The sequence below is a fragment of the Cryptomeria japonica genome, chromosome 4, assembly GCF_030272615.1.
Source record: "Cryptomeria japonica chromosome 4, Sugi_1.0, whole genome shotgun sequence".
NCBI lineage: Eukaryota > Viridiplantae > Streptophyta > Pinopsida > Cupressales > Cupressaceae > Cryptomeria > Cryptomeria japonica.
Genome location: NC_081408.1, coordinates 411,931,332 through 411,952,958, shown reverse-complemented (window position 1 = coordinate 411,952,958; position 21,627 = coordinate 411,931,332). Strand labels below are relative to the sequence as shown.

At 37.9% G+C, this 21,627-nt stretch overlaps 1 protein-coding gene across 1 annotated transcript in view; it reads right to left on the bottom strand.

Moving 5' to 3' along the window:
* Positions 1 to 21,172, bottom strand: part of LOC131031034 (outer envelope pore protein 16-3, chloroplastic/mitochondrial) — a 29,154-nt gene extending 7,982 nt beyond the window's left edge. The window contains exons 1-2 of the mRNA XM_057962044.2: positions 20,959 to 21,172; positions 20,544 to 20,888 (exon numbers count right to left, since the gene is read on the bottom strand). Coding sequence (XP_057818027.1) covers positions 20,544 to 20,874 — 331 coding nt within the window. The 5' untranslated portion in view covers positions 20,875 to 20,888; positions 20,959 to 21,172. The remainder of the gene's footprint in view (positions 1 to 20,543; positions 20,889 to 20,958) is intronic.
* Between the last annotated feature and the right edge of the window lie 455 nt (positions 21,173 to 21,627).

Below are 21,627 nucleotides of genomic sequence, written 5' to 3'. Positions count from 1 at the left end.
ACAGGTTTTGATTTTATGAAGGGTTTACTTAAATTGCTTACCCTATTTGGCTGAACTAAGACAGAGCAAGCTCTGGCTTTCTATTTTTAACTGTGCTGCTTGTCTTGGACTTAATGAAGTTGCTTCTGATATTTTTGGACCTTATGTAGGAAAACGGTTTTGCATTGGATTTACTTAAATTGCTTTGATATTTCTGATATTTTAACAGAAAAAGATAGGCTCATGCTTTATAGTTTGTCTATTATTTTCTTTAGATGTTTTCTCCCTAGGTATTACAATCATACAGACATTTTATACAAATTGCATGTTAGAAATGTTTTAGCCAAATGCCATGAAGCTGAGAGCAACGGCCCAGCCATTGTGAAGATATTACAAGAATGATGTGCAATTCAGGATGTTGCAAGAAACTGCGTTCTGCATACAAATGCAGTGACTTTTTTTCTTCATTTTGTTTGTACACCTTAGAATCGTCTTAGGTTGGTTAGTAGATGCTCTCAGTTCTCAGTCTACAGAAGCAGTTGCATTTATGTGTATTACTTGTTAGACTTTTCTTTAGTGTGAACAAGGAAGGATTTTCATTAATGCAGCTTGGGTGTTTATTTTATTTGTTCCGAGGTTGGCTTTTGTGACGAAGTCTCTTTGTTGGTTGGCTAACCAGGAGGTGGCTGCAAGATGTGGTTTCTTTATTCTCTTTGTGCTCTTTCCATGGCTAATAGGAAGTATGTGCAGTCTAGTACAGATACTCAACACAAAGGTGTGATTTTGGACAGTCATTTGGCATATATAATCTACTCCAAATCTCTTGCAGCAATAGGTTTTGTGGAGGTCATTCTAGGCAAATCTACTCTTGATATGCAAGGCTCTCCTGGATATAAACTTAAAGCCATGGTGCAGCAAGATTTCATTACTAAGCTAGCATGCGGGGTTCCAGATGTTGTTCTTAAGGTGTCACTCCTGTAAATGTTGTTGCCAAACCATTTTCAGGGTTCGTCTGTGACTACTCAAGGAATTGGGATTAAACCTAAGGAGTTGTTGGTTATTCATGGTGGAGGTGTGTCTGGAGCTACAAAGGAGAAGTTGTGATCCTTGCAACAAGTTAATGTGCTCCAAGCTTACCACGCAAACATGAGGAAAGTGGTGGTGGGTTTGCCGGTCATGCATAGTGAGGGTTGCTTAGAAGTCACTAATGACCACACAATTTAAATATTTTGTGGAAAAACAGTGCACAGGACCAAGAAAGGGCATATCCATAATGTCCACTTTTTCTTCATTGGAACCAAATGCTAGACCTGATGACCACTTAGCAGAGAAAGTGGCGGACTAGAATGGAGCTGCAATGTCAAGGTTAGGTCATTGGGGTGTATGTTGGGCTTCTACTCAGCATCTAGTGTTTATGGTTTGTTATATAATTATATTTTCGTTTTGCTCTGTTGTGAGGATTTCTACTGTATGTATGTATGGGTTCTGCATGTTCATAGTTGTTCAGCCTCATATTGTGGTTGCTGTTCAATTATCAAGCTTGCAAGTGTTGACTGATTTATGTTGTTCACTAGGATGTTTGTTTTTGCTCCCTTCCCTCAACATGACAAGGCTTTTTGTTGGTTTTGATATATTATGCTTGTCAGAGTTAACTATTTATGTAACTTCTTAGCTGTTTCATGTATCTATGTTAAATCTCTCAGACGAGTCCCCCCTATAGATTCACCCAACTACTTAATATTTTAAAATAAAGGCCTAATAAAAACTTTATTAAAATCTTTTCAAATTATGAATTATTAATAACTTTAACTTAATTAAGATGATAAAATACTGCTACTCAAATTTTAAATTGTTAAATTTTTCATAAGAGTTTTAATTATATCAACATAATTTTATTTAAAAATATATTGATAATTTAAAAATTCTACTAACATGTTAGATTAATAGATTTTAATGTAATTTAAATTAAACTAGAGTAAATGTATGCATTACTTATAATTTTATGATCAGGTCATTGAGGTAACCAGCTAATCATCTGTGTTCTTGTTGTAGACATGGAAGTTGGTGAGCATGGTGTTATTGTTAGTGATAAGCGGTTTACATAGAGGTTGTTCCACTAAGTAGTGAAGCATCCTTTTAATGGCTCTATGAGGACAGTCTTTTCTTTCTAAAGGGCAACATGATTGCCTAAGCATAAACCTAATGCATTGTTGAAAGTGATTATTGTCAATTTTTACTTACAAAATACACTTGACAAGTTTAAGCATTTGTAGAGGTGAGTTTAGTGGGTGAAATTCAACACACTTTGAATTTTTTCAATAATATGCAATGAATTCCATGATAGCCTATGACTACTCTATGTTTTGCATCATCTTCACTTCCAACTCTAGCAAAGACTGTAGGACTTAAGCTCAAACTTTGTCATCTCTACATGGGGAAAGGAGAAGCATCCCCTCCCCTGGTACCGCTGTCCCCTAGAGGGGACAATTCAAAGACTCGAGGATGCCAAGATCTCATGACAATCCAACTTTCATCTGTGTCTACTCACTCCCCAACTATTCCTAGAATACCTATGTATATCACTTGCACATAATTGCCATTCTGCAGAATATGACAACCAAAAAGCAAATATTCATCATTTCCCCCTTGTTGGCCTCTGAATGGCTTTGCATATCCATTCTCCAAGACATAAATTAGATCCTACATGGCATCACTAATTCTTCACAACATCCAAATAACACTCTACTTGCACAATTCAATGCTAGCTCATACTCTAATTCCAAAAGACGATAGTCTACTTTAGCCTATTAGCCCATGCAACACCATTGCTTGCACCACTAGTCTTCATATTAACACAATAAATTCCTCAAGCTCCCAAATATACACACATGACCACAAACCAAAACAATCAATACACTTCACAAACACAAACACAACAATTGAAATATTATGCAAACAATTAAAATGGAACAAAAGAAAGGCAAATCTTTTTTATTGATGTGTTGTGACGTTTTCACACATCGCCCCATTGCAAATGGGGATCCCCTTGTTTTCGCTTTTTAGGGTTGTGTTTTGGCATCTTAGGTTTTGTCTCTGGTCTCTTGCCTTCTGAAATGAGTCAAGTTTTCTCAAATTTGGAGCAGTCATCAAATCAATAAGGAGAAAGAATGATCAAAAGAACATTCTGATGCTATGAATGTGCTCAGACAAGTCGAAGGAGTAAAAACGCAATTTCCCGGGATTACGTCTGACAACTTCCTATTTTTTAGGAAAGTTGTTTTTTCTGCTTTTTGCTTTTTCATTTTTGGTATTTTGGGGCCAATCCAAGAAGCTGTTTTTTTGCTTTTTGCTTTTTCTATATTTAGAAGTTTCTATTTTTGGAGATGTCTGAGGTTACTTCTGTGTACAAGTTAATGAGAAAATTCTGTTTCAAATAAAGTCCAAACTCCTCAATAAGAAATCTTGTTGAAGGCATAAAATCCACCAAGGAGAAATGGACAATCCAGTTGAAAATAAATTCCTCAGAGAAGTAAAAAAATCCACATGGAAAAAGAAAATTCACTTGAGTTCAAATTTCCAAAATTGAAGCCAAAGTGAACAAGTTCACTTGGAAAGAGAGAAAAATTTCACTTAAGGTTCTAATTTCCCAAGTTGAAAGTTTAAGAGGTCAAAAATCCGCAAGGTAAGGAGGAGAAATCCACTTAAAGTCCAATTTTCCCAAGTATAGGCGAGCAAAAAGTTTCTAAGTACTTGAAAATTCCTTGTGAGGTAAAAGGGAAAATCCACTTGTAGGTCGAATTTCCCAAGTGAGGTTAAATTGAAAATCCACTTAGAGGTAGAAGAATAATTCCTTCACGAGGTTGATTTCCTATAAAGGAGCTAAGAGAGAAAAAAATGAATAAAGCAAGCTTTATTGTTTTTTTGCAAATCGCTTTAAAGCAAAATCAAAGCAAAAAAGAAAGGAAAAAAACTTCATCACAATTCTATAAAAGGAGGGAACAACAATCATTCACTTCACAAGTTCAATTTTGCTCTAGGCAGACTTTGCAACAGCAGACTAGTGAAGGAGAAGGGCTGATCAACCAAACAAATCCCTCATCTTTTACAGGCAAAGAAGTTTCAGACACATATTCAGCCTTGGTGATCATACTTAGAGGACAAAATCGCAGAATTTCTCCCTTTGCCTCTGGATATTGGAACTGAAATTTAATTTCCAGATATATAGTGGATTGATATCTCTAAGTTCCAATTGTAATCAGACCTCCTAAAAAAGTAAAAAATCAGGTTTTAGAATTCCATTTTCCAGATTTTGTCAAGGTTTTGAAATCTGATTTTAGAAGATTAAAAATGTCTGAAATTCACGAGAAAAAAATCAGAGCTTAAGAAATTCTGGAATTAATTAGTTTTCCTGTGTTTTAGTTGCCTTACAAAGTCATTAATTTCAAGCTTCAGACAGGTACCATGTCTGCACCAAAGAATATGGGAGGAGGAATCAGGAAGACTTCACAGCATTCAAGGAGGCAGATTATCATCAAGATAAAGGATAGGGAAAGAAAGAAGACCAAGGTCAGAATCCAAGACTCCAAGGAGATGAAGATGTAAATAAGGGGCAAGATGAAAAGAATATCAAAAGAGTTCCTATCCTCATTGAATTTCCACCAAGGTCTGATTGCATGTGGATACAAAGGAAACTGTGTGAGATGAAATTTAGATTGACCTAGAGTATTAAACCCTCACAAAACGTGTAAGAGCAGAAGGTGTAAAATCAGATTTCAAGTTAAGCAAAAGAGGCAAGTGCTTGGGGAATGAATTTAACAGCAGAGAGAAGGTGATTTTTATCAGATTTTTTGTAGGTAATACTTATCAAAGAAATCAGGTTTCAAAGAGAACTTTCCAGCAAGGAGACAAATTTTCCTAAAGAGATACAATGATGGTAAAGGCAAAGGATTTCTCAACAAGCAAGAAGAGACTACAACTACAAGGAATTTCAAGACAAGGTCTACATTCCCAGGGCAGAGATGTGGCTCACAAGGAGAAGGATCTCAACCTCAAGAGTTCAAAATTGCAAGAGGGCATCAAGATGCACAAGCACAAGCCAAATGCAAGCTAAGGTTGCATCCTAGTCATCATTCATCCAATCAGGAGATTCCAAGTCCACACGTCTAGATTCAATGAACCTGACTCAGCAAATGGAAGATATTAAATGATTTTCAATGATTCCTATTTTCTCATTTGTTTGTGAGGTGGTGATTGTAACAAACCCTAATTAGGGTTTTATCTGTTAATCTAGGTTGTTGCTTTGTATTGGGTTGTCTATATAAACCCTCTTTTCATTTGTTTGTGAGAAGGTAGTTGTAACAAACCCTATTTATGGTTTTATCTATTAATCTAGGTTGTTGCTTTGTATTGGGGTGTCTATATAAACCCCCCTCTTTTCATTTGTTAGGGAGAGATTTCAGAAAAATTGTTGTAGTGATACTTCTTAAGTAATAGACAAAATTCATTGAAGTTTGGTGAATCTTTGTCCACTTTTGCAAGATAGCATGGTTTCTTGGCTCTCATTAGAATAGATTTCAATTCCAAGTTAATATAGATTGAATGAAGGATTGATAAAATTGCTTAATGTGGAGTTAATGTGTTCATACTTATTATAGTTGAATGATTTTCAATTATTTTGCAAAGTTAGCCTGAACAAGTAAATGAAAATTTAACTTCTATTACTATATTCATTGTTCAATATGTTGGTGAATATAAGTAATATGAAAAACTTTTGAATTCCTTAGAAGATAGCACCGTTCTTGTGTAGTTCTTGAATTTGGCGAAACAAGAATTGGTTTGAATTCCACTGTTGCAATTTTTGTCTCCAGAGTTCATAGGATTAGCTTAGGATTAGAATTATCTTCTTAAACCCTCACCCTTTTTTCCTTTTTTTTCAAGTCTTAGTAAAAATAGGATTAAGGAAAGGGAAGGAAAGGATCTTTTATAGTCCACGATGCTAGCATTCTGTTTATGGGTCACAAATGGGTTTGAGCAATATGGGACTACCTCGTACTCCTTGCATGAGGCACCTAACTGTGCTACAAACGAGGCATACATACCTTACCCCCTTGTAGGATTTTAACTTGTGACCTCTCTTTTAAGAGCACAAGTTCTACACTAGACCTACTCAGAATTGGAAAGAGCTTATTGAAAAATCATTCTAAAAAATAGAAAGTTACAAGTGTCGAGAATCAGCAGAATCCTTAGATTGATTAACTCCTCGAAAAATTACGTAAGTCCTCCTTGAGATTACCAGCAAATCACAACGAACCAACTAAGACTATCCGTATGAATTTGGGAACCTTGAAGTCATCTTTGTGATCACATAGTTCAGTTGTTTAGCACATAGAAGATTTTGATTGAGAGAGAATAGGATATCTTTGGGTATTTTATTCTGTGTTGAACGTGCATAAAACCACCACCAACATGATGCAAGTTTGCTTGACCCCTAGGATGCCCCTAAATTAAACACCCATGTGAAAATTTTGTGATCTTGGTACTCACACAAGGAACTTCACAAAAGATTGGATTGACCACCCAAGGCAGCTTACTTCTTCAATGATCCACAAATCTTCTTCTAGCCCTTCACCCTTGCAACAAATGAGATATTTCTTAAACTCACTCTATCAAATATTCTTGCTGATGTGCTCATCAAGTATCCTATTCCAATCAATGTTGACCTACAAGTCAAAGAAAAGAATAAAGATCAAACACATTAAATATTGGTGAAATATCCAATCCTTCCAACAACTCAATTTCATATCCATTTTCAGATAATTTGTACAAAACTTTGCACAAGGCACTCTTCTTGAGGTTCAATTTATTATATGTTCCTCTAGGGAATCACTCTTTTTTCACATGCGCCATGACTAACTCTCCTTCCAAGTCTTCTCCCTCTTATGTACTTGGCACTGCTCACTTCTAGTTGCTTCCACTTTAACATGAACCTCCTTTAAGTATTGTGAAAAGTCTTCAACCTCTAATTATAGTGCTTCCCTCCAATTCTCAACAGATATGTGACACCATGCCAATTAGTTCCATAGCAAGAAGGTTTGTCTTCCTAGATGATTCGTTTACTAAATTGTTGCACACAAACTCTGCTTGTGTCAACTTGGAGTCCCACTAAGCAAGCTTGCCTCCCACCAAAAATCTAAGTTGCCAACACCCTAATTGATAACTAATGCTTGACCATCAATGTGGGAATAATATGGAACAAAGATGGACCCTCGTAACCAATTTCTACCAAAGTGTTCAACAAAATCAACTAAGCAACTTGGTGTCTCTTTTTGAAGGAATGCTTTATGGTAGTTCATGTAATCACACTATTTTGTTGAAGAACAAATTTGCCACTCTTGACAAACAAATCATTTGCTTGCTTACAAAGGATGAAATATACCATTTTTAAAACTAATCAACAACCATGAAAATTGAATTATTTCCTTAATGTTTGTAGCAATCCATGGTTAATTTTTCCCAAGTTTTATCTAGCATTGGCAATGGCTCAAATAACCCTGTATTTTGTGCCATGACCTTCACTGCTTTACATGTTCTACATTTCTCATCAAATTTGCACATATCTTTGAACAAGTCAAGCCAATAATATCTCTCCTCTAACAAGGCTTGTGTCTTGTCTACACCAAATGAAATCCCAAACTACCACCATGCAATTTTCTTTTGAGATTATCCCTGATTGAACTCTAAGAGACACACAAGGGTTGTCTCAATAATACATACTCCTCTTATTTGAAGTAGTCCTCCTATGGTTTTATGCATGTCTTCAATGCCCCTATAAAATCTAGATATGTAGCATACAAATCATCGATTCTTCCCATGCCCACTAACTCAAAAATCATAGTGGTAAACACCTACCTCCTACTCAAGGGAACTGCAACCTTGTTGGACTTGCCAATTCTATGTTTCACCACAAATGAATACCCTTAAAAGTATTCTACTCACCTCATGCATCTAGTTGTCGATGTATTGCAGCAACTGATGATCAATGTACAAGACAAACCCTTTGAGCAACATGTAGTGCCACCACTTCCATAAAGCTTGAGCGATGTCATAGAACTACCAATCATACAATAAAACCACCTTCCTAGCATCATTCAACTTATTGAAGACAGCAATAGGTCTTCCTTCCTATCTAAGAAGTACTCCAATTGTGTCAAAACATCACTATCAACTTGAAAAACCTTGTTGAATCTAGTAGCACCAACACAAGCTCCTCAACCACTAAATCACCTTCTTCAAAAGTTCAAAATGCTTGTCAACAATAATCCAGTTGAACAATTCTTCCTCATGCAATGTGTTGGTAGTGCACAAACACCTTTCTAAAGAACCCCCTATAGAACTTGTCAACCCACGAAAACTTCAAACTTATGCAACAAACTATGGTACTGACTATTCAACTACTCACTTTTTTAGGTCCAACCTCAACCCATCTTAAGATATCACAAATCCCAAATAGGCAAGTTCAATCCACATGAACATGCATTTATTTCAGTCCACCCATAGTTTTCTTTCCTCAATTGTGCAAATCACTAATGTAGGGGCACAAGCTGCTCCTACTCCATCTTGTTCAGCAACAAAATTTCATCCAAATTAACAACCACAAACTTGCCAAGAAACAGCTTGAGTACCTTGTTCATCGATCTCATAAAAAAACCTAGAGTGTTTGGCGACTCAAATGGCATCACCATCCACTCATACAAGTCATCCCTTATCCAAAATGCAATCTTCCATTAATCTCCTTCCTTGATTTTGATTTGATATAACAAGTCTTTAGATTAATCTTTTGGCAAAGTAATGTATTTTGCCCAAACAATCCATGAGATCATCCCTCCACAATAACAAGAACCAATATTTGTTAGTGTTCTTGTTGATAACACGAGTGTTTGTACACATTCTCCAATCCCCATCCTTCTTTAGCTCAAATACTGCAAAAAATACACAATGACTCATACTTTCCCATATCAAACCTTTCTTCAACAACTTCTCAACCTACTTGTTGAGTTCCACAAACATGTTTAGGCTCATTCAATGTGGTGCCTTGTTTGGTAAGATAAGGCTAGAAATTAGATCCACAAATGTGAGATGCTCCACATCAATGGCAATCCCTCTAGCATCCCACTATTTATGACGTCCACAAACTCTATGTAGCACTTTAAGTTGGTTAGCTTCTCCACTTTTGGTGTAGGCTTGAGTACCACCACATAGCACTCTTGCATGTATCTCAACTCCTTGACAAACTCCTTGTTGCTTAGTAGTATCAACTTGCCCTCTACATCATCTTCTTCTTCTTTCATAGGCAAGAACTCAAACTTCTTGCAATCCTTCATGATGGTGAAAGTATTCTCCCTTCCATGATGGATTGCACTTCTAGCAAATTACCAAATTCTGCCCAACTAGCAACAACAAATGGCATGGATCCATGAACATTAAATTGCACCCTACTTCATCTATGTATCCTTCAATATAATCACTCTATAACCAAGATGCTTTGCATGGTGCGGCGTGTGCAACAACTTTCAGCCCAAACTTTTGAACCATATATGTGGACACTAAGTTGCCAATGATGCCTCCATTAATAATCAACTTGAAACACTTATGACCTGATTTACACCTAGTGCAGAAGATAATCTTCCTCCACCAAAATTCCTTCTCTTATTTGGCTAGCTTAAGCAACACTTTGCATATCATCAAATTTTCCCCAACCTCTAGAGATATGTTTTCTACTTAACTCTCTTCATCTTCAACATGTGCAACATGCACTCACTTCTTTGAATGACCATGCCCTCACTCAACTCTCGAACACTCAAATGCCCCATGACCTTCTTGTCCACATCTGAAGCATATCTCTTTGAAGCCACCTCTTTCAAGGCCTCTTCCTCTAACTCAAAATCTACTCCCCCTTTAAGCCTTGCACAAAACTCATTTCAACATTCTCCTTCTCCTTTTACATTGTCTCCCTCTACCTCATTTGCTCATTTTGCTGCTACTTTTACTTCTTGCACTTTGTTGTCTGCAAGGCAACTTCTCCTCTACTTTGAATGCAGATTGATAGACTCCCCTGACAAGATGCACTTGCAGCAAACATCACATACTGAATATATTAGATGGATAACCCATCAAATACCTAGAGACCTCAAAATCATCTTCCATGTGACCCACTTATATGCTAAGTTGAGAGAACTCTTCAGTGTACTCCTCAACATATGACTCCTAGTGCATATTCTAAAGTTTCCTGATCAAGTATAAAATGTAGTTTGAGAGCATAAACTTTCCCTCAAGTTAAGTGACCATTCAATCCTGAGATCTTATATTTATCCCTTTTGACACTCTCTTTGCACAAAATCCCACCACATAGCGACATGACCCTTCAATTTTGGGCTCACATACTTGACTCTTTGGGGGTCCTAGATGAGTTCAATCTCAAAATATTTCTCCGGCTATGTTATCCAATCTATCAACTCTTCTAGATTCAAACTTCCTAAATAAGTCGACAAATTAAACCTTGTTTTGTTTCCAACTCATTATGGCTCTGCTGAACCTATCTTTTGTGGTGACTTCCTCTTCAAAGTCAATGTCTACAAACTCTTATTGTACAATAGCATCTTCCATCTAACCCTCACTAATGCTCTTTTTCACAGTTGCTCCTCTTCTCTACATTATCTCCATGAGATTGAGCCTCACTACAAGACATTAGCATCTGCGAAGTGCAGACTTCTAGCCACTTGGTTGTTTCCTACACCTCTTCTTTCTCTAAGGACCATGGCTCCTTTGGTCCACTTTTGATGCAACACATGCATAAAATGCACCTTGTTATGCAGCTCTCACTCACAGGACTCAAATCCAACTCTGATATCAAATGATGCTGATTTTTGTTTTCTCATGGCAAATTCATCAAAGGGGGGGCTCTTTTTACCTCAGGGTTAAGTCAAACAATAAGGCAAAATGGAATGAGTTTTTTCATGGGCTTGCAATGGCTTCCTCTCTGAATTCCCATAAGCTTCAAGTCAAAGGGGACTCATAGTTAATTATCAAAGGACTTCTTAAAGACTCGTGCTGAAATTGGCAGCTCCACAATCTGCTAGATGAGACCAAGACACTCTATTCCAATTTTTTAATCATTAGTTCACTCAATGCACCCAAGATTGCAATGGAGCCACAGACTTTTTGACCAATCAAAGTGTCAACCAGAATTTTTTCTTGGCACTAATAAGCAATCATTGGGACACTTGGAAAGCTCCTGGTTGCTTTTTTAGTCTGGCAACTGTTGTTAGGATTTTTTATTTTGTTTGATCATAGCACCCTGCACTTTTATTGCCATACAGGATGACAATGTTTTTGCATTATTGGCTTTTCCAACTGCCCTCCCACTTCCTTTGTTGCACATGTTGCCCTTCTAAACATGTGGTACAAATTTACCATGTTCTAGATGGTGATCAGTGGCATTCTATTTTTTCTTGGTTTTGTAGCTGGCATTTGGTGGCACTCAGTGGCTCTTTCTGCGGACGCCTGGTGGGCAATTCTTCTATGGTGTCTGTGTAAGTGCACTCTAATGGTAAAAACTTGTTGCAGGTAAGGACGTGACCCGTACCATCATGGGAAAGTGTCAGACTACAACCAATGTAAATTCTTCCACTGCCCTAAATTTGGTTAAAGGCACTCTCAGACTGGACGGTGTGAAAGATAATGAGTTGCGTGACTCCATAATGCTGGATTTTTTTAAGAAGATACCAGTAGCTATTCCATCAGTTGATGTGCAGAGGTGGGTGGTACTAGGTCTGGTTCAGTCCCAACAATAAAATCAAAAAAAGAATGTTGTGGTTAATTTCAAATAATGCACAAATATGCAAATTTTGTTTAATATGTTATATTTGATTTAAATTGAAAATATTGAAATTTATATAGAATTTAATAAATATTAAAATTTGGTTGACTTTGTGGAGAACAAATGAATGTCAGTCCCAAGCGAAGGTGTGGATGTGGCTTTTGCATGTCTCCTCAACCTGTCCACATTTGTTAGCTGCTCAGCACCAAATGGAGGTTCTGCAAACTTTGTCTTAAATTGTGGAAGGTGATTAAGTACTTGCTTGTGGCTCAAAAGAAGGTAGTGTTGGAGGTGACTATTCTCATACAATACCCTCCTTGGATAGGCTTCACCTCGGATAGTCGCAGCAAAGGATGGAAGTCATTCATGGTGTTCAGTTTTCCAATTTCGCTGATTGTGGAGACAAAACTCTGGTTAATGTTTCTTCAGTGGTGGTAGTTGGCATGGATGACGCTTCAGGTGTTGATGTTGGTTTAGCAGCTGGTCTAGTATCTGATTCTAAGTTACCGGTTCTTCCCCTTTTGGCCTGGGTTCGGGTCCTAGTTCTTGCCCAGTCCTGGTTCTCCTCGGGTTCTCCCTGGGTTCTTCATGGGTCCTTCCCATGTGGCCGGGTTCCCTGTGGGTCCTGCAACGATTCTAAGTTACCGGTTCTTCCCCTTTTGGCCTGGGTTCGGGTCCTGGTTCTTGCCCGGTCCTGGTTCTCCTCGGGTTCTCCCTGGGTTCCTCCCGGGTCCTTCCCATGTGGCCGGGTTCCCTGTGGGTCGACGCAGGACCCACAGGGAACCCGGCCACATGGGAAGGACCCGGGAGGAACCCGGGAGGACCTGGGTGAACCCAGGAGGACCCGCGTGAACCCAGGCCTGTGGGTTCCCAAAAACGAGGCCCACGGGTCAAAAAAACAATAAAAAAAACTTTTTAAAATAGTTTTTTTATAATAAAACTCTAATTCGCCCCTTTATGACTTTTTAAAAAAGACTTGAAACTTGAATATTATCATTTTTGCAAATTATGAATATGATATTAGACTTTAGTTATTAGTTTATTGATTACATTTGCGATATATGAATATTTATTGGCATTGGCAATTATGGATTTATCATTTATCATTTATGTATGGAAAGTCACATTGTATATTTTATTTTTGTATGGATTGTATATATTGGACATATATATAATATGTGTATATATGTGTGTGTGTGTGTGTGTGTGTGTGTACGGACGAACCCATACCCGTACCCAAGATTTTTTTTTTTTGCCGAATCCGAACCTGAACCGGTAACTTAGATCTGATTCCTAGATTCCACCTCATATTCTCCAATTATCCATTAAATGAATGATTAAATCTTCAAATTCCATCTCATTTAATTAACTAATAAATCAAAATTAGTTATCTCATTAGTCAAATCAGTCCATCATCAATCTGTCCAGTTCACTCCCTCATGCAATCAATCAATTCCTTCATTCCTTCATACAATCACTTCACTTACCTATGTGATTAGTCAACTCCTTCATCAAATCAATTAACTGCCTCATGCAAGCACTCGACTTCTTCATGCACTCAGTTAACTACTCCTAAAAAGGCAATCTATTGAGTTAACTTAAAATTCACAAATTAAAATAGTTTTAATCTCACCCCATGTTTGCCACCTCTTCACATTAACTCGAATCATGAATCAGACTCATGCTCCAAGATGAAATCTGGACCATCCATTCATCATCCTGAAAAATCTATAAATACATCCTCAGCCCATCCTCTTCATCACCAACCATCAATACAAAGTAATGCTGTTAGTTTCATCATCCAAAGAATGCTAAGGATGCTAACGAAATGTGCACCAATATATCAACAACATCTTGAGCATATCCATTAAGCACTCAATTGGAACTTACACAGATTAGAGTAGTTGTGATTTCAAATTGTTATTCTTAATGCATATTGTTTGTTCTAATTTCTTTCTGACAACAAGAATGCAAAAGCTGAATTTATAAACTTTAAAGATCTTGTTGGATGATCAAATATACCAGGCATCAGTTGAAACTGTTTTCTTGCCCATAAACTGTAACTTGAAGAGTATTATGAGAAGAAAAAATATTTGGTTAAATCAAAATTTCCTTGATTGCTTATTCCAAAAAAGGTTCAGCTAGAAAACTATTGTGTTAAGAACTTTGCAAAACCGGAAGCCAAGCATGGTGATAAATCTGTATTAGTAATAGGGAATCATACAAGTTGAATCTTAGATCAATATACCTCAAAAAAAAAATGAAACATATTGAATCAACAGGCAGTTTAAACTACATATTCTGTTGTTTCAGTTCTAAAATTGTTGGTACAAGTAAATCCCCAAGGTATAAACTGAAATCTAGTTTTTTTAAAGAGAAAACAAGAAATAACAAGAACTGCTAGAAAAACTTCCAAAGCTTAATTTACAATGTTCCATGGCATTTCAGGGATAGGGACAGCAGAACTGCGAGGTACATGTTTCGGGAATAGGACAGGTGGGTGGTAGCTCTTCGAGCTTCAACTACATCTGAATATGCTCTTCGAGGGAACTATGGGGGAGGGGGGATGAGACCAGTGTGCTCTCCATCATCTCACGTCCAGTATGTGAATTTTTCTTTCAATATATATATAAGGACACTAAAATTTCTAATTTTAACTACAAATGACATAAAGTTTAGACATTAATGTGATGTATCAAATTCAATATTAAAATTAATTGCATGGCTTAATCCATCAGTGATAGCAGTATAGCAACAATAAAAAATTTATATAACTGTTTATATAAAGCACCGATTAAATGTCAGATTTGACACAACATTACTGTTGTAGTTGTGATATTATACTACTATATATCTTTAGGGAATACATGAATATAATATTTGTAGCATTATTTTGACTTTGTCATGCCTATGTATGATACACCCTTATAAACAAAATCAAATCCTTGACAGTGGACAACTATATTTAACTTTAAAAAAATGCCACCTCAAGGGCTATGTTACCAGTTCAGCCCCTATAGAGCCTGGGTCCAAATCCAGTACGGCTCAAGTTCGAGGTCTGGATTCGATCGCCTAGGGATTTGGGTATGGTCCTGTTCAAACCCTGCAGGTCCGTCCAGGCAAACCCTAATGAATCCAAGATGAATTTGGATCATTTTTAAATTTTTTCCAAAAAAAGTGCAATTTGATCCCCAAACCCTAAAATGTGGATTCCAATGCATTTTAAGGACAAAAAAAATCATTTCTCTTATTGTGAGTAAATACAAAATGATGTGCACAATGAAGGTTTGTGTGGTTTTGAAGGTATTAATTTGGGCTTACAAACGCACCAAGGGCACCACCCTTGGACCCCACAAGAGGTGCTGAACCTACACCCTCACTCGGGGTGCTGCCCCTCAACCCCACTCGGGGTGCTGCTCCCAAACCCTGTGAGGGGCGCTGCTGTTTGACCCCGTTGGAGGCACTACGCCTAGACCCTTACAAGGGGCATTGCCCCTCAACCCTACTAGGGGCATTACCCCTAGACACCCATAGAATTTATTTGATTTGCCAAGTACTCTCCAAGTCCAAGTTTGTGAACTATGATTCCAAGTTTGCCTAAAGTCCCAGTCTACAATATTGTCATCAATTGAACAATCCTCCTTAATGTTACTTGATGCTTACTTGTTTTCCTCCTTGTCTAGAAGATGACATTTTTTATTCGGGGGGATGATGTAATTAGTATGCAATGCCTATTATTATGTTTTGATAATATGGTCAATCTAACTATGTATTTGCTGGTTCTTGTGCTTGTGCTAACACTAGTGCCAGTGCCAATGATACTGTGGTTCTTCTAATTTAGCTGTACCTACATCATCTAATATTGATGGTGATGATATTTTTGAAGGCTTGTATGATGATGCTTGATCAATGATGGCTGATTGTTTTATTATACAATATATGATGCTATGTTTGGTATTTTGAAGTTAATTACTGCTACAAATATGTATATATTTCTGATTTTTATATTAGTTTTGAATGGACAAACCCAAAATGAACCCAACCCCAAAAAAAATTTTGCTCAAACCCAAACCTGAACCAGTACCAAGACCCTGTAACTTAGCTCACGTGACCAAAAACTAAATAGCAATTGCTAAACCTGCTTAGCTAGATAATCCACAAGGAAACAACACACACTTCCTGCTAAGCACAAATCCAGGATCCCCTCTTAGCTTGAAATATCATGGCAACATATAAAAGACAAAACAACTAAAAATTAAATTTAAAAACACACAACATTTGCTTGTATTGTGGACGGCACACAAGGTTGGAGACAAGGACCATTATGTTTGGGTGCATCATGAATCTGCTCTGAAAAATTGACAAAAATAGACAGATAACAGGGAAAAAATCAGACGAAATGACTGGGAAAAAAGCAGCTGGTATAAATATTCATAAAATAGCAATTTTATCAGCAAACATTGTATTTTATCATGATTTATAAAATAGAAACATGTTTTCAAAATAAGAGGAAAAAACATAATTCCACAGTTTCTTGACGGAGGGCATGAGGATGTGGGGGCAAGTTTCAGGGACCGGGGGACCAAGGGCCTAAATTTGAAGACAGTGAGGGGACGCCGGTGGAACGGTGATGGGGGGTGGTGCTGATATAAAAATAGAGGTTAATTGAAATCTTCAAGGCAAAATCTGCAATACAACATCTCTGTGAGTGACCCATGAAAGGCCAACTACTTTTCATGAAGTTAAAGGTTGCAATCAGTATGTGCGTGTGCGATATAGCAAGCGACCCGGTGGCGTCCCCGGTAGAGGTGGCAGATGTGGTGGTGCTGTGGGGGGCATTTCCCCCAAGTCTCAAAGACATCCCCCTCCAGGGGAAGCGGGTTTTTTTTGCTTTTGTTTGTTTTGGGGGGGAGCATGTCCCCGTGGAACACTGATTTAAAATCACATTCAAGATGTCTGGAAGTCCCCAAGACTGTCAAAGGACATCTCAGACATTCCCGGCTGTCCCAGGGATGGCCAAACATCCCACAAACATTCCACAGGTTTTGCTAACATCCCGAGGCCATTTTGAAGTTTTGGTTGGAGACTGCCAGGGGACCTGCCCTCCCACCATCTCAAAAATGCCATGGAGGACAACGACATCAGTTTCAGGGCCAAGGACGCATCCCCATGGAACACAGTTAACTTATGTAATGTCCCCTATTTGGGATTGCCCTAATATCACAAGACTCATTAAAAGAAGAAATGTAACATAATTAGAGTTATAATTTTACCAACTAAAATGCTTTAAGCAAGATAAATCCTAGTTTAGGTCCTGCAATCATGTTAGATGATATTGGAAATGTAACTCATATGACCAATTTATTTTATTAGGGTTAGGGTTTAACAACAAAAACTTGCATACACAATCAGTTGGATTAATGGTCATTTGCGATAACTGTTAACACAATCCAACTACCACTACACCAAAAGTTCGAACTGTTAGTGAGAGCACCACTAGAGAGGTTAGGGTGTTGAGGAGGATTGAGGGTCCCACATAACAGCAATTCAGCCCCCCGAGCCGAGAGGTCCGTACTGGACACAGTCGACCACAAGGCAAGTAAGTTGTTGCCAATGGGAGTCGAACCCTCCCTAGCAGAGTCACCAATTTTGTTAACACAATCCAGCTACCACTACACCAAAAGTTCGAACTGTTAATAAAAGGCACCACTAGAGAGGTTAGGTTGTCGAGGAGGGTTGAGGGTCCCACATGACAACAATAACATCAAAAGATATTGAACTTAATAAATAGGCAACATAAATAAATATAGCAATCAACCATATTGGAGGGTTGACTGAGGAAACACGATAGAGCACCCAGAACATCCCTCATCTAAGCCCAAGGGCATGACTTTGCACCCCTTGGCCCCAAGTGGCAAGCACTTTGGACACCCAACATGGGGTGGCCTACTTAGTGGGGGAGCCTGTTTCTACCTTTCCTGTTTGTGCCACTTCATTAACCCACATATAAGTGTGTCCACAATCAATCATCGCATAGGTTGGAGGTGAAGCTGCAATAAGGCGCCCACAACATCTCATCTACGCCCAGGAGCATGACTTTGCTCCCCTTTGCTCCCCTTGGCCCCTAGTGGCAGGCTCTTTGGACATCCAGCATGGGGTGGGCTACTTAGAAGGAGGTTTCGTCTCTGCTCTCCCTCCTTGCACTCCCTTACTAACCCTATCATGATTGATTGCAGCAATAGGCTAGGAATCTAGATATTACACATCATTGCCAATATCTAATATATGAGAGGTTATGTAACAAATATATTATCATGTTGCATATATATTATTGCATATATCAATATGTGAGGAATTATGCATAAAAACATTATCATGCTGCATACCACAAAGATGATTAGGATACCAGATTGTCGTATACGATTGCTGATGATTTGAACTAACTGTTTCCTTTCAGATGAGTACAGATTACATATAAGGTTGCTCTTCTTTGATTGCCTGATTGGATCTTGCCTGTTCTCCTTCGATACCCTTGATGCCAACATTGACCTCCCTTATATACCCCTTCAATTGCAATGAAGAGTCATGTCCTCTTCCATGTACACAACCTTCCCCAAGGCTGTGTCCTTTCATAATTGTCCTGTGCCTCTTCCAAGGATTGCTGTTTAGACCCTTTGTTAATTTGCTTTAGTCAATCTTTTTTAACAAATCGCAGATTACATGAGAAGCATTTGATCGATCAAGTGAAAAGGTATCAACTTGAAGTCTCCTTGCAGTTCTTTACTTGTTCCTATCCTCTCCTTAGAAGACGTTTAGTTACCAGATTGCTGATTAAGGGAGTGAATGCTTAACAGGCGTTGATTAGAAAATTGTGAAGTCTTATGGATTAAGACAATTTTCTGAATTCATTTATTTAGAATAGTGAATATTATTATGTCATAGTTGGAGTCATGACAACTTATTATTGTTAATATGGCATGTCTATGGCTCGTATCGATATGATAAGAAGAAACTTTCCAGATGGCCTGTAGCCACCAACTCTGGCTAATGTTTCTTTAAGAACAATATGGCTACTGCACTGGTAGAAATTCTCAATCTGCTGTTTTGGATACTAGATCTACTTCCAAGGCCTTAACGACTTATCCATGGTTACTTTACCTTTGGAAACTTGTTCCTTTTTTATGTGAGATAATAATTTTTTGGGTGACTTGTCTTAAGCAACCACAAAGAATAACTTTTCATTATAGGCGAAAACCAGTTATATGTGGGATAAATAAAATTATTACTTTGAAAACCAAAGTTGATTGACCTATTTACCCTCAACCCCTACACTATCTTAGTCCAAGATTAGCATTTAATTTTTACTAGTATAGATATCTAAAAGACACAAAGAGATATCAGTCTCAAGGAGCCTCTATTGGACTCGCAACATAGATTAAATAGGCGCCTTTAGATTGATACCTCTTGGTACCTTTTAGATATACGTATTTTTAAAATATCTATTCTAGTTAATTAGGTCTCTATATAGATGTATATAAGATTAGGTGTAGTGAATGTTTGACATATAAATGACCATCAAATTTAACATATCTATTCTAGTTAATTAGGTCTCTATATAGATGTATATAAGATTAGGTGTAGTGAATGTTTGACATGTAAATGACCATCAAATTTATGTTAAGGGATTCTTGTTATCCACAACTTCATTACAACCCCGTTGCTGCCATTGTAGTTAAGCCTAATGGTGTATAAATGTGTTGGCACTTCTACGGGCCTCTACCATAGCCGAGCTTTAAACAAGTTACTCCATAATTCAAGAATTTCTGCTTGCCTGAAGTTTGGATTGTTGTGAACTTCGAGCCTTTTTCATGGGCCCTACAGTTCGTATAAGGCCATAGAACACAATTTGTGAAATAGGGAAAAAACTGCGCAAGCACGCGCAAATGAGCATACGACAAAATAACAGGCCCGGAGAAACCATCTTGAACAGCAAGAACAAACTAATGAGTGTTTCGTGGAGATTCCAGGGAAGCTGCCATCTTGTCTATGAATGTTGTATCTGATCCATATCGGTGTAAATCATTGAAAGCCAATAACTAATACAGATTGACGTAAACGTCAATTGGGTATGTATAAGCATGTAACGGAGTAGTTAAAAGCACAGTCACTAACTCAGATGACAGTTTGGTTAAAATGGCTACACCTTCTAACAAATTCATGTGGTAATTTGGATCATCCTTTCTAAATCGATTCAGGCGTCACAATTCAGCAAGTTAATGCTTATGATTTATACAGTTATCCTGTGGAGAGGCATTTGAGTGACCTCTCACAATACCCGTTAGAGTAATACCCTATAAGGCCTCAAAACTTCTGCTTTATTTCTTCTGTGCGCTATTATTTAAAACAAATCAGCTAATGCGTGTTTTCCAATTTAATTCTAAAGTGGAATTTAATCGGGGGCTTGAAGAAATGAGGATCTAACAATGCGTAGGGATATGACAATTTACAAATTGCAAGCACCTGGGGTGTGCCAAAACTAACTTACCATGTCTTCAATTGTTATGACAATTAGTTTGCACATAAATATTCAGGTTGAGAAGATCTTGATGAAAACATTAAGTTAAATTTTTATGGTGTAACAATTGACATGGAGATTTGCCAAAAACACTAGATAGAATGTGAAGAATACCTCTCAATCCCAAGACGGAAGCGCCGGCAACAAAGCCACCAATGGCGCCGTTCCAGAAATCCTGCTTGCCCCGGAAGCGTTGGGCGACATGGTCGGAGAAGGCGAAGATCCCTCCAATGGCAGCGAAGGTGAGGCCGTAGTTGCCCATGAGGTGGAGGGTGCGCTGGAGACCGGGCAGGGCCACGTTGCGCTCCACTTTGGGCACATCGTGCCAGCTCGCCACCACCGCACCCCAGATGCTCCCGGCAACCCCTCCGCTCATTGTGCCTGCGAACGTCTTAAACTCTAAACTCTTCTCCTTATCATCGAACGTCCTATCTCTCTGATCCATTTCTTTCCAATCACCTGCAAAACATTTTCAATCGCCATTGCTCTCGGATCAAATAATGCAATCACGAAGTTGTTGTAAATTTACCTGTAACACCCTATCTTTCTTTTCTCCGCCCAAAAAAATTGCTTTTTGTGTCACGGAGAACAACTCCGTGATCTCGCCAGACCAGTGAATCGATTTATTAAAATAATAAGAAGCAGGCTTTCAGTTGCTTTGATACCTGCAAGGGTTTTCTAGTAATACACAATTGCCGATCATACTCTGCAACTGACAAATGCAAATGCGTAGGTTGTAAAAACACCACCTCACATTATTAGCTTGGCTAATTAAACAATTTAATTGTAAGGGAAATTATTTTACCTAAGCTTAGGATAATTCTATGAGATGCATGTAACTTGTAGATATAGTCTATTTTAAATATAAGGGAGACAATTGAGTAGTTAAATATCTTAATGTTGTGCTTCTCAAAATCTTATGTGGAAATTCCCAATCCCTTACGATTTTTTTCAGCAACTTACTTGCAAGTCCCCTTCTTATAACTAAGGTTTTATGGCCACATCATCAAATATGATGCCACATCAACATGGTTTTTGTTGAGGTGTCCAAAAAAGTTGCAAAACAAAATTAGATCGATAGTAGTGCATTAAATCATGTTTTATTGGTGCATTGATGTGGCATCCAATGATTTGTTGCTTTTTAGATCTAACGAATGCATTTCATTCAACTATGGTTACTCATCATAAACACTAACAA